Source organism: Pelodiscus sinensis, chromosome 6, assembly GCF_052426305.1.
Source record: "Pelodiscus sinensis isolate ZL-2025 chromosome 6, ASM5242630v1, whole genome shotgun sequence".
Classification (NCBI taxonomy): domain Eukaryota; kingdom Metazoa; phylum Chordata; order Testudines; family Trionychidae; genus Pelodiscus; species Pelodiscus sinensis.
This window is the reverse complement of record NC_143057.1, coordinates 24,101,273-24,115,304: the sequence shown is the minus strand read 5'-3', so window position 1 is coordinate 24,115,304 and position 14,032 is coordinate 24,101,273. Positions and strand designations below refer to the sequence as shown.

General features: G+C 38.5%; 1 protein-coding gene across 12 annotated transcripts in view; it reads right to left on the bottom strand.

Annotated features, from left to right (window-relative positions):
- NFIB (nuclear factor I B) overlaps window positions 1–14,032 on the bottom strand; it is a 245,514-nt gene that overhangs the window by 60,774 nt on the left and 170,708 nt on the right. For 11 of the 12 annotated variants that reach the window (XM_075931560.2, XM_075931559.2, XM_075931566.2 and 8 more), the window contains 2 exons: window positions 12,346–12,466; window positions 8,960–9,078 (listed from right to left, as the gene is read on the bottom strand). In XM_075931560.2, the coding sequence (XP_075787675.2) occupies window positions 8,960–9,078; window positions 12,346–12,466 (240 nt within the window). Of the gene's footprint in view, window positions 1–1,749; window positions 2,445–8,959; window positions 9,079–12,345; window positions 12,467–14,032 lie in introns of those variants that run through there. The other variant, XM_075931567.2, reaches the window with a different exon arrangement.

Here is a 14,032-nt window from a genome sequence, read left to right as displayed (position 1 = left end):
CTGAAACATACTTGTCTATTCCATCATCCATCAATCATCCTTTAAGTGATTTTATTCCAATGGACAGGCAATGATAAAAAGCATCCTGGGAGTCTGTGGGAAAATCTAATTAAAAGAACCAAACAAATTGTACAGGACTTTGAGTATATGTTAGTCATTTATTAAATAATGGTATAGGTAAATCACTGACATTCATCATGACTCCAGGGAAAATCTCCAGGCCACAGCATCTTACTAGTACTAAGAATGCAAGGAGTTTGGCCTATAAAATAAAATCAATATTGTAACCTTAACTGTATGAGACAGGAAGACACTGGAAGTTTTTGGATTTAACAAGATTACAGCTGAGTTTTGAGATAAGACAATTTAAGGGAAAGCTATTCATTTAGAAATATTCATGCCACGACGTCTCAAGTTTTTTTACTGTTGTTAATATATTTCTAATTCATATTCGTAGCAATTTGGGATTATTTAATGGATACAGTCCATTAGTGGATCTATAGGAAAATCTGAGAAATGATTTAAAATGCCAATGAAATAAAATCTTTAGACTGAGGTTGAACAATTACAATTTGTCAGGGTGAGAGTTAGCATGATGGTGGGAAAAAATGGCGACAAATGTAAAGGGACTGTTGGCATTCGTGACTTTTTTGGATGGTTCTCCCCCAGTATCAAAAGAAATGGGAAGGGCGGATGAGAAATCAAGATCCTGAGACTGACAGTCCCAAGGGTTAGTGGGGAGGAGCCAGTGCATCAGAAAAGCCCAACTGACAGGACAGGCAGGCCAAATGAGGAACCAGGAGCCTTGCGTCCCATCTTCTGTTGGAGCTGTGTGAGCCAGAGTTTGTTGAGCTAAGGAGAGAGCAGCAGCCTGAATGGAGCTGGAGCAAAGCAGCAGCAATGGAAACTGAGGGACCAGAGGAGCAGCTCAAAGAGCAGAGCGGAGCTGAAGACAAAGCAGCAGCAGCCAGAGACAGAGTAGAGCCGGAGTAGTCCAGAGCCAAGGGTGGTGAGACGCTATGGAAAGAGAGAGAGGGACGTGTGGGAAGCAAGGGTCCAGCCACCAGATAACAGACCTTGCATGCCGGACTTGATAGGGATCATAACCCCGATACAAGGGCCAACATTGGTAAGAAGTAACCCGCCACCTGGGGGCATGTGGCTACCACTAGAGCAAGCATCTGACCCCTGGTGTAACTGAAGTGCAGCCAAAGGCTGGGAAGGAGGCCTGAGAGTTGTAAAGAACCTACTGCTAATCAAACTATTGCTGAACCTACTGCAAGCATCCGCAATTATGTTTGAAAGAAACATTTCTTGTAAAACGGACACCAAGGAAACACCAAAAGTAAATCAGAGCCCACCTTCTTTTAATACTGGATTAATTGTCAGATGAGGAATGTTGATGTTGAAAAATTGGACATACTGCTTGAATACCAAACTTGATCTATTTCTGATTTCTAAACGAACAGGAGAGTAGGTCAGAAACTGGTTTCTCATCTCTCACACAAAACTTCTATGCCCGTGCTATTATCACCATCATACCAGTTTTCAGCATGGCAGCTCATTACAAACGTAGGCCAGTTACAATTAAGAACTTTGATTTAAAATACATTTCAAAGCTTATCCATGATGAAAAGGACTTCTTACCTTAAGTCTACTGAGGTTAGTAAAATGAATGTTGTTTTTTCAGTGTCAGTGTCTGACTTTATTGGACACATTATACTTTAAAATAACACAAAAATCAAGATATATGCATAAGAAATACATACATTTATTAAAGAGCACTCATATATTAAAAAGGAATACAAAACTTGATCTAAAAAAAATTCACTAGCAGGATATAAATCAGCATAAAAACATTCCTTGACATACAAAGATTTCTGGAATTCAGACTGAAATGAAGACACAGAAACATTTAACAGATATTCATCAAAGTTAATCCTACAAGATGATGCATCTGTCAGATGGATACTATGTATTTCTAAAGTGTATGCTTTAGCCTTCTGTATGTGCACCAGGAGTTGGAAGTATTCTTGAACTCTGTCCAATGTAGGCCACCAGGCAACCTAGGTGATCTGTTATAGCTCTCAATTCCTGGACAGCATTAATTACTTCCTCTTTTAATTCCCTCACTTCAGAAATTAAAATGTCAATTTTAGACAGTCCATGAGAAGAGGGCCCAAGAAGGAAAGTACCATCAGGAAGGGAGCCAATAGGGAAGGAATGTCCAGTGGATGGGGAAAAAGCAAGAGGGGACAAGTGTCCAGAAGGGGGATGTCCAACAAAGGGAGCCTGGGCCTGAGAAGAGGAGCATCCAATAGCTGCTGGGCAGACAACCGGTGAAGAGAGTTCAGCTGTTTCTGATTTAATGGTAGGTTGGCATCTTGATTCTTGGCTGTTGGTGGATGTGGGTGAAGTGTGAGAGAGTGAACATGATGAAGAAACTGTAAAATTAAAATTTATTTCATTGTACAATGACTTTCAGTATTTTTGAACATCTGACTTCTGCAGAATTCCACATAAATCTCTAATTGTATTGGTTAGTCGTTATATATATAATTCATAAATGTAAGCTTTATGTTTGCTTTAAACAATGTTGTAATACTATGATAAAAATAGATTTAAAGTATGTATTGGAGTTTTTTTTCTATTATATTAATATATTTTACTTCCAAAATCTATCTAGTTTATTTAAGTCATACATGTATATAATATCTCCTCTTAAGTCATTCCTGTCTGATTTAAGAAAAAATATTCAGACTTACCAGACAATGAATTAAGGGTTTCTCCGCCAGTTCTTTATCTTTAAAAATAAATGAACTGGGGTCTTCTTAAAACCAATACCACTTCCCTGTATTATGATGGGTGCTAGCTTGTCATGTTTTTAGAAATTGTCCTTTCCAAATGTAAGGGAAGTTTTCCACATAAAATTGTATTTGTTGAGAATGTAACAAAAACTCTATTTCATTTACACATCAATTTCACTCAATTTTTATTCCTGCACCACAGAAAATTGGAATTTTGTCTTAATACAGACAAAGAATTAATTAAGTTCAGCCATATAGAATATCAGTTATTGTTAAATTTTAAATTGTGCAGATATGTTATTTTAAAATAAATATGTTTCTGATTGATAGTGTTGCACTTAAGTTTGATTTCAAAATTCACTAAAGTCAATTAGAGACAATCAATTGATGCAATCAATTTTCATAAGTTTACATCTAATATAGACTTCATATTTCACAATCCTAAAAGGTTATATTTCAAAAGGTAAAATGAAAAATGGGTCTTCTAAAGGTTTCTTAATCCATATGTCTCTAAAGGAAAGCAAGTATATTATAATCTTACAGATGGGGAAACTGAGGCACAGAACACTTAAGTGACTTTCTGAGGGTCATGCAACAGAAATAGAACAATGAGCTCCTTAATTTCAATGCAGCCTCTGTTCCATTGGACTATGTTGCTTCTTAATAGATAACAATTTGTGATTGTTATAATTGATTACCATATTTTAGAAAAGACTCTTGCCGTCACAACTTCATCCTAATTCTTTTGGAAATCCCCTGTAGCTTTTCTAAGCGTTGTCTTTGTTTTGGTAAGATTACATAACATAAAGAGTACTGTACTTCATATTTTTATGTTAAAACAAATGTAACACTAACAGTATGATCTTTCTACAATAGTTAACTGTATGAATCTTTCAAAGGAAGAAAAGGCTGTCGAGTTCATAAAAATAATTTAAAAATCCTTTACATTTTTAAAGAAAAAATTTCAGAATCTGTTCTCCCATACTTCTGTAGTAGCACATATTTCTATAATATTCTCAAACATTCTTAAGACAACTGAAGCAAACCATGAAAAAAGTACAATGATTGCACAATGAGAAATAATGATAGGTTCACTCTCTTTCACAAATGTTTATCATCTGGCTTCGTCGAATATAAAAAGGAAACTAATTTAGAAATCGAACTTTGTTTAAAGAAAATGACTACATTTTTGCATAGTAAATCCACAGTCTCTATTTACATTTTGGAGCAACTGTCTGATGGCAAGGAAAGACCTATGTTTACAACAATGGCATGTACAATAATGCATTCAAAATAAAAAATTAAATATGAAATGACTGCCCATTATAGTTTTAATCAACCCAGAGCCTCTTTGATTTGATTTCTGTTTTTTTGTTTTGGTTAGCTAATTTATTTCTGTTCTTCTTTATACTTCCCTACCATTCACTCTCCCAGAATACTCTTGAAAATACAAACATCTTTACTGCCATGTCAAAGTCACTTCAGGAATAGTGTGAAAATAAGAATTTGATAGTTTGTTTATACTGGAAACTCGGTGATGGTAAAAGCAGAAGATTTGGTGTTTGACAAATAATGAATGCATTGTAATATGATGAGTATTCCGCTGTAGTTTAGTGGAATATTACTTTTTTCCTCCTCAGTTTTACCACCACTACACATCTTAGCCAAAGTGTAAATCCTTCCTACTTGTGTTTGTCCCCCGCTTTCATGATACATGAAAGAACTTGTGCAAACAGTGAGGATTATAAAGGAGTCACTTGTTCTGTGGCCTTTGCCCATGTCCAACTGCTTCATGAAGAGTAAGAAAAAGTCATTCAAACTTCTGCACACCATACATGACTGACTACTCATAAAGCTTTAACACAGTATGTATTTATATGGTACGCACTTCGAAGAGAGTTGGGTATCTCAGTCCCCTTAACTCTTTGAATAAACACTCAAGCTAGAAACTCCAAACTTTGTCCTGCACTAGGGTTTCATCACCATTGCCACCCCCAAACTCTTAGGGCATGTCTAGACTATATCCCTCTTTTGAAAGAGGGATGTAAATTAGGCAGATCGAAAGTGCAAATGATCCTTTTTCGAAAGATCCTGTACTCCTCATTTTTGAGTTTATACTGCAGTGCTTAACTTGAAATAAGCTTCACAAATTGAGCTACATCGATTGTATATCTTATTTTGAAATAGCTTTTTTTCGAAATAGGAAGCATCTACACAGCACTTATTTCAAAATAGAGCTCTCTTCCTCTGACTTCTCTTACTCCTCATACAATGACGGTTACCGGAATTGGAGTAAGAAGTCCTCCAGCTAGAGAGTATTTTGACACTATTTTGAAATAATTGCCTGCTGTGTATACATGAACTAAGTTATTTTGAAATAGCACTAGTTATTTTGAAATAGTGTTGCAGTGTAAACATACACCTTGTGACTTCTCTGTAAATGGCAACACAACAAGATTGAAATATTTTATTATGTTAAAAGTGATCAACCAGCTCAATTTCTGAAACTAACTATTGTCTTGGAAAAGGTCTTAAAGATCACTTCTGGCTTAACTACTTCCCACAGAAAGCTTCAACACTGGAAATGTCTCATGACTAAGTACAGAGAGAACTGAGTCCATTTCAGGTCATAAGTTACTGAACTGAGTCCATATGATTGAAATGGAGCAAGTAAAACTCCCTTCAAACTGAAGTCAGTAATGCTGTGGTCTAAATTTTACCTCTTATCCTTCTTTTGATCTTGTAGAAAAAAAAAGTTAAAATTACATTTAAATGAAAGAAAGGCTACTTACCAGCAATTGTAATACCTCTGCACAGACACACTTGAAGGATGTTGGATAAAAGTAGGATGATTTGTATTTCTGGTGCTGATGAGTTTCAGGAACCTTCTAGAAAAGCAGTGCTTATTGACACTGTCTGAGCACTTCCTAATGACACTGGATGGTCAAAGCTGTTTAAAAGCACCACGTGATTCTCCAAATCCTTTGGCTTTTCCCCCCTATGTCCTAGAGTCTTATGAGCACAGAGATCCTTGGAAGACAGGAAAATGTTCCTCCTTCCTTCATAATGGAACTGAGTCCCGTGGCACAGAAACCGTCACTGAGCTCTGTCTTTGAGCATAAGTAGGATCAACACAAATGCTAGGCCCTGAGTGGACATCCAGATCTGACAAAAATTTGGTACTGATAGGTAAGTATTTGGAATGAATATTTCGGAGTGGCAAGATGAGATGAAGCACTGAGCATTCTGCCCTGGCCACAAATGCTGGTTCCTGGTGAAAGCAGGTACCATCAAAAATGGTGAGACTGACCAACTTAAATATGTCAACAAAGCAAATTAAAATCTGCAGCTGGCCCATGCTAGACAACTTGGTTTGTGGGCCTCAGGCTTTGGGAATGTTTCATTGCAGTGTAGACTTCTGGAATTGTGGGACTCTCCCATCTTTCAAAGTACTCCAGCAATGAAACAACCCTAGAATCCAAGCCGTGGTTGACTAGAATGGGTCAGCTGAGGGGTTTTAGTTTTTGTTTGTTATCCATGTAGACATACCCTTAGATGAGAGATGAAGCTCTTTTCAGTTCTGGGATAGCCTCAGAGCCAGAGAGCCCGTATGGCCACATACAGGCCAGGCACAATGGCCTACTCTGTCCCTGCAAGGAATGGAGGCCTGTCCTCAAGATGGTTAAGAAGATCTGTCTCATAAAGCCTTGTCTCAGGAAATCCTTGTGTGCGCCAGTTCTTTTGGATGTGAGGTGTAAATTAAATTAAATTAAATTAAATTAATGGAGATTGCCTATTTCCTAGAACTGGAAGGGACCTTGAAGGTCATTGAGTCCAATCCCCTGCCTTCACAGCAAGACCAAGTACCACCCCTGACAAATTTTTGCCCCAAATTCCTAAATGGCCTCCGCAAGGATTGAACTCACAACCCTGGGTTTAGCAGGCCAATGCTCAAACCACTGAGCTATCCCTCCCCCATAAGTGTAAAGGCTTGACATGCCAAAAAACAATCCCATAAATAGTTCTCCACAAGGAAATATTCATAGCAAAGTGGCATGAGATACAGCATTCAAGAATATTCTTTATTTTTGATGGTCTTTGGGGTTGGATGAGGTATGATACCATGATACTGAAATTCAAGAATCCAGGAATCTAACTACACAATAATGAAGAAATGAAATAAATATTCTTTCTGAAGATACCCCAAACAGTCTAAACAATAATAAAACTACTAATGCTGTCAAACACTAACAACACAGGGAAGTCTGGTAAAAAAAAATCAAACCAAAATTCTATGCATAGAGCCTATATCTGCAGCTACCTGTAGAAAGAAAGGAACTGAGTTAGCTGGGGACTATACAGGTCAAATGCAAATGTCTGGTGCTGCCGACTGGAGGCTTATGCAGTCCAATAAGCACTGCATTTCTAGAAAGTTCTTGATGCTCACTCTGCCACAGAGGACTGCATTCTTCAAGTGGGAATATGCAGGGCTACTTTGAAGAGAAATACTAGACCATCTTCCCTAGTCATGTGGTAATTTATGTATAGAATGGGGAAAAAAAGGCAAGAAGCATACAACACCGTCTCTCAAAACCAGTGGTAACAAAAGGCAGTCATGGCAAAATAGCAGTGACAAAATAAAGCTCATAACATAAGGATGTGCACCCTTTTGGGGACTTTAAAATAAATCTATTGCCCTTGCTGTCAAGAGTCTGGGTACCTAATAAGTCACAGGCTAAATGCATAGATTGCATACATGTTTATTTAAAAAAAAAACAGTAAATGCTGAAAATAAGAAAATGCCCTACACTAATGACTAGAAGTGAAGGTGGGGGGGAATGGCAAAAAACCCAAAGCTAACAGGGAAAACAACCAAAAATTGATCTCTAGAAACCAATCTAAAAACGAGGACTCAATCAAGCAGACAATACAACACTCAAATATGAGAACAATACAAGAATTCCTCCCATCCCAACAGCGGACAATAAAAATACAAAGTAAATGGGGGAAGAGAGGGACAACTGAAATAGAGACACCAAACTAGTGCAAAGGGGAAATGCTACTAAATTAATTACTAACACTCACTACCATCACTATACCCCATCACTCTCACACACAGAGACAGACACTGGAAAAATTCTAGATGCAAATAAACAAAGAAAATAATGAATTAAAAGCACACCAAATAGCCCATCAGAAATTGAGAGGTTCATTGGATGAACAACTGAGGTAGGGCGAGCTAAATATCAGGAGGGAAAACTAAAGAAGGAATCGTATGTCTGACTGTGAATTCTGACTTTACAAGCTGTGCTTCATAGATGTCTCTGAAGAACTGCACAGGGCTGACAAGCCTCAAGTACAGAATCCTTTGAACAACACAATGATTAAAACATCTACAACGCATCTATTGGGAATATTACACATTACAGGTGGGAGGGAACTCTATCCTGACGTTAATGTTCCTACAACACCAAGGTGACAACAGTTAATGAATGTTAAATTTGTGCCATGGTCAGTTTTTTCCCTTCTCTAAAAAAATAAAAAAATATATATCTTTGGGAGGTAGTACCCTGAAAAAGTATTGCAACGCACAGAATATAGACAAAGACACCAATGCTACATCAGGATTCATTAGCATGGACCCCTGAGCTCAAACAGAATTCCATAGAATATAACGGGATGTACACAGGGCATCAGATAATCTCAATGCAGAATCCCAGTGCAGAAACTGAGCCTTAGTGAATTATACTAGCTCAACCAACATCTGGTGACACCTCAGTTTTACTCAGCTAAACACAATGTTCAAATCCTGTTGGAGTCGAATAATTATCTTTTATAGAGTTCACATAATATAAATTAGGTTTTCAAGGAATACTTCATGTATAATAAATGTTTTCATAATAATAATACAACTGACTGTGTGGAAAAATTATGAGTATGTGATTGTTCATGCCACTTGACTTAGGTTGGGTTTTTTTAATACATTTGTTTGGAAACATTTAAAAAAAAACTGTTACAAAGAACAGCTAAGGTTTATTCCCTTTCCCTTTTTGCATCACTATATTACAATTATGGAAACAAAGAAGGGAAAAAATTTACATTACTGATGTATGTTTGAACCTTTGGCATGAAATGGCCCTTGTGTAACTCACCTTGATCTCTTTCATGCCATGTCCGACTCCCAGCAGCTGGTGAATTTGGAGAGGGATAAAAGTCTCCAGTTGGGCTTGGTTCCATATTTTCATCTATGGAGATAGTTTTGGGTCTTTTGCTGTTGAAATAACAAAGGTATTGTTATTAATACTACATGCAGTTAGCACTGGTACTGCAGAGCGTATAAGGATTTAAACAGTTTTTTCAACACTGAGAGCAATTAAAAGAAAAACCACAAAAATAAATGTTAAGCCTAACCTCAAGCATAGGTCACACAGGTGTGTTCTCAAACAATGGTATGTGCATTGTACATAAATATTTACATCACATAGTTGGCATGTGTGCATAATACACCAAAAATCCCCTCAGGGGAGAATTTTCATTGTCTACACATTTTAAGACTGGTGACATTTAAGACCATGGCCACACAATCAAAACCTGCAGCCTGCTGGAAAAGCATCACATCACTAGATTATTACATTCATTCAATACATAATTCATTTAAGACAAAGAAGAGTGTTTCTGCATCCCAGATAAGGTCAGCCAGGTAACACTTCAACTGCTTAGACTATAGGTTGAACCTCTCTAGTCAGGCATTCTCTGGTCCAGCATGATTTTAGTTAGCCGTATATCCACTTATCATGGGCATGGCCAAGTTTCCTGAGGTTCCATAAAGTTTGTTTATAGACACCAGTTCCGGCTCTCAGTGTTCTGTGTTGTTATATACCTCTAATTTACCCCTAAAAGTCTTCTAAGAACCCAGTAAGCAGTGGAAGTGTGTGTAATGTTGCTGGACAATATTGACCTCCCATGATCTAGCAATTTCTCTGGTCTGGCATTGAACGGTGTAGGGCCAGAGAGGTTCAACCTGCAGAAGGAAAGCTTATTATGCCCACCTCAGTAGACCAGAGTAATGAGTTATTTTTCAAAGCAGCCTGACCTGAAACACAGTCTCTTCATTTTCCATTAGTTTAATTTACAATGAAAGGTCTGCATTTCAAACTCCATCATTCAGGCTGATATACTTCACTACAATCTTGTAAGAGAAATGCAAGTTTCATTGTGAAACTTCTCAGCCACTGACAGAACAAGCAGATTTCTAAAGGAAGATGGAGAACCAGGCATGAAGGGTTTAACAATATATTGACAATACCATGAGGATGAATTTATACCTTTTAATTGAAAAGGTGAACTGATATGTACACTAAACCCCCCACAAATAGTCCCATTATGACTTTGTTAATAATAACTTTGCTAGATAATTATTTCAAAAACTCTGAAATAACACATGCGTCCTTGGTTCATCGATGATGCATCACTTTGTGGCACCACAGACATGCAGGCCAGTGTACCAGTGATAATATAGGATGCATCATTACAGGAAAGATTCAGCAAGCCAAGATATTCCAGTAAGGAAAAAGCAAAACTCATGAGTTTCCTGAAGCCAGAACATGAGCCCAAGTTTCCTAGGCAAGCAGACTCTCTAGTCATGCATTTCACCCCTCTGTGATGCTCTCTGCCCCTCCTAAGACCATGTAGACAGAGCTTCACAGAGTCGGAGTCCACAGAAATGGAGAGAAGTAGGCCAGAGTGAGCTGAGGAAGGTGGCCCCACTTATCATCCCTTCACTAGCCTCGTGGAAATTTCCTAGAAAGATAACAGAGTTGCCTATATTACACGTACCACCAATTCCATTTCTGCACCAGGGAACTCCCTCCACTTAAGAGGAGGTTCTGAATGGGAATGTCAGGATGATGCTTACTGGGTAATGGTTAACCTGTAACGGGGAGCAGCCACTTGTTTGTGTCGTCCCCTACTCCAACCCAGGCTGGAGCATCCCTAGGCCATGACGTGAGGAAGTGCCCATCCCCCTTTAATCAGTTAACTGGTTAACCAATTAAATGGGCTTTTACAACCCTAGTCCTGGAGGAAGCTAGAGTCAGAGCCTTGCTGTGGTTCACCCTGGCTCCCTCTAGAGTTCTGTGTACACTATGCCTACTCCACCGGAAACAATCCCTCCCCTGTTATAACACCCAGAGGAACTCCCAGAAGAAACATTCAAATAGTTATAATTACTCTTTGTATGCTCCTTCAGGATGTGGCGATTTGGCTTTTGATGTTTCATGTCTCCACAATTAAATTTACATATAACGTGGCTGATGTTTCTTTCTCCCCTCCCCACTTCCCCAGGCTATGCCTGACTGAGGAGGCCAACAGTCCCTTTACTGGGAAAATTATCAGTAAGCACCTTCTCAGTCTGGGTATGTCTACACTACCACTCTAGTTCGAACTTGGGGGGGGGGTTAATGTAGTCAATCGAAGTTGCAAATGAAGCCCGGGATTTAAATATCCCGGGCTTCATTTGCATCTTGCCGGGCGCCGCCATTTTAAAATCCCCGGTAGTTCAGACTCCGTGCCCGCGGCTACACGCGGCACGGAGTAGGTAGTTCGAATGAGGCTTTCTAATTCGAACTACCATTACTCCTCGTGGAACGAGGTGTAACGGTAGTTCGAATTAGAAAGCCTCATTCGAACTACCTACTCCGTGTCGCGTGTAGCCGCGGGCACGGAGTCTGAACTACCGGGGATTTAAAAATGGCGGCGCCCGGCAAGATGCAAATGAAGCCCAGGATATTTAAATCCCGGGCTTCATTTGCAACTTAGATTGACTACATTAACCACCCTAGTTCGAACTAGGGTGGTAGTGTAGACATACCCTCAGTGAAAATTCTAGAGCATTCAGGTTTTTCCCCACAGAAGTGTCTTAGATTATTTTCTAAACTGGCAGAAATCTAACTGGCAAGTGAGATAATTTATAATTTTACCAATAAGAGAAGCAAAAGGTGGGTCTCAGCACACTTTTGAAGGGATGCAGAATGTGAGAAAAGGTAGCGATGTTTAAAAGCTGAACTTATCTACAGAGCTAGAAATGTTCTGCCTGAGTCAGTCAGTAGTGTTAAATGCTCCCCTTCTTCTTGCAAGTGTAAAATCTCTCCCTCTCTTTAACTGAACAGGTGAAGAATTCATTGCTGTTATTCCAATAGACCACTAGAATTTGGCTTCCTCTATTAGACCACTAATAAATGGTTTCCAAAACTGTAGAGAACTAAGATATGTAACATCAGTGCTAGTGGCACACAACTCTCTCAAACTTCCCGTTTACAGGAAGATAGTCTTACTCCAGGAATCTATTATCTACATATAATTTATAAAAAAAATATATACCTACTCAAATTTATAAAAGCAACAAGAAATCAGGAAAATTACACTTTCTTTACAGTACTACTGAATTGCTTTTCCTACATCAGCAATCCCGACTTCACATAACCTGATAACCAGTATTTTTGCCAAATACCAATATTTACTCTTTTAAAAATATATTTACCTGCTTGGTGGGGAGGACAGTGACCTCTGTAGATTTACACCCGAATTCATATCATGGTAGTATGGCTGGCTTGGAAGCTCTCCAATCGGGAAGTTTACTCCAGTTCCCTGGGTAATAGGCGCTGAAGAATATATAAAGAGTCAAAACTAATCTCTAAATTTTTTACCACCCTTTCAATTTTAACATTAAAAGATCTTGCAATTATAAAATATAACCAGTTTTCTGTCTATTGAGAAAATGAAATATAGTCAAGTTCTGCTAACATTTACATACCTGAAAAAAATTAAGCTATGTGCTTCCTCCACTACCCTCTCCCTAAATCTCTGAATATATGTTTTATAATAGATAATGTAGAAATCATGAATGGGAAACACTGACAAAGATTGAAAAACAAAATTGTACATGTTGTAAAAGGGCATGAACACCCCCCTCCCCTCCCCATTTCTGCCAGAAGTAGCCTTTTATGGAGAGAGTATTGAACTGGCCAAGTTGTCTTTCACTTAGGAAACAGATATTTTCTTTATGCACACAGACATTGTTTTCTTTACCCTTGTGCACTGTCTGTGCATTTTAATTTATATGAAAGTTCGAATTTATCTATTGGTTAAAGTTTACTTCTTCTCTTGTGTTTGTTTAACCTCAAGCCACAAAAGAAGTCCCACAGAAACCACATACTTTTAAAACTTATTATTAGAAGGGCATTACATGTAACACTGTGAACCAGAGGATTTGCCTCCATAAGGCAACAACATAATCTTGATATTTTTAGATATGACCAAATGATTAGAAGTATGTGTGCCTAAGCTGCTCAGACAACACATCTCATGAGCATGTGAAACTTGTGTTTCAATATACAAATCCCCAATTTTAGAAAGAGAACTCAGTGCTGCAAATGCTTAACTTGGACCGGCATAAAAAGTGTATGTGCCTTAATACACAGGGAATAAAGTGCAATCAAACACACATGTATGACTCTTATTTTAATAACAAATGATGTCAGTGGAAGTTATGCACATAATTTGGCCCCAAAACTCAGTGGTAAGATAAATAATGAGCAGGTTTTTTGAACATATTCCATGCACGCATTATTTCATATTAGTCTTTTGGTGGGATACTGCCATTGATTTTAAATTAGTTAGTCTTGATTTATAGAGATGTGAAATCAGAATCAGATCCTTATCTTTGTTAACTAATTACAATTTGTAGGGTGTTCTGTCCTAGCATGAACTAGCAAAAGCTTATAGGATAGTCGACTAGTTCCTCAATTAGTTGCTTCCCCTGCAATTCCCCCTTGCTGCCTCCATCAGAGCTGCAGTGGGGTTAGCGCCCAAGGCTCGGAGCTAACCCCACTGCAGCTGCCCCACTTATCGACTAATTGACTAGTTGAAATTTAACATCCCCAACTAGCTCTCATGTAAAACTCTCCAGCAGTTAGTTTTGGGGCAGAGGTGGGCAATAAAAAAGCAACAGCCCACCAGGGTTAGTCCCCGGCGGGCCCCCTCCACTATGTTTACCTGTGCTTTTGAATATATTGGACAATCGCAACTCTCATTGGCCGTGAATTATCTTTTTTGGCAATGTGAGCCACCTGTGGGAAGCAGCATGGACCACCGCTCTCATTGGCCACAAACAGCGATTCGCAGCCAACAAGAGCTGCAATCATCCGATACCTGCAAAAGCGCAGGTA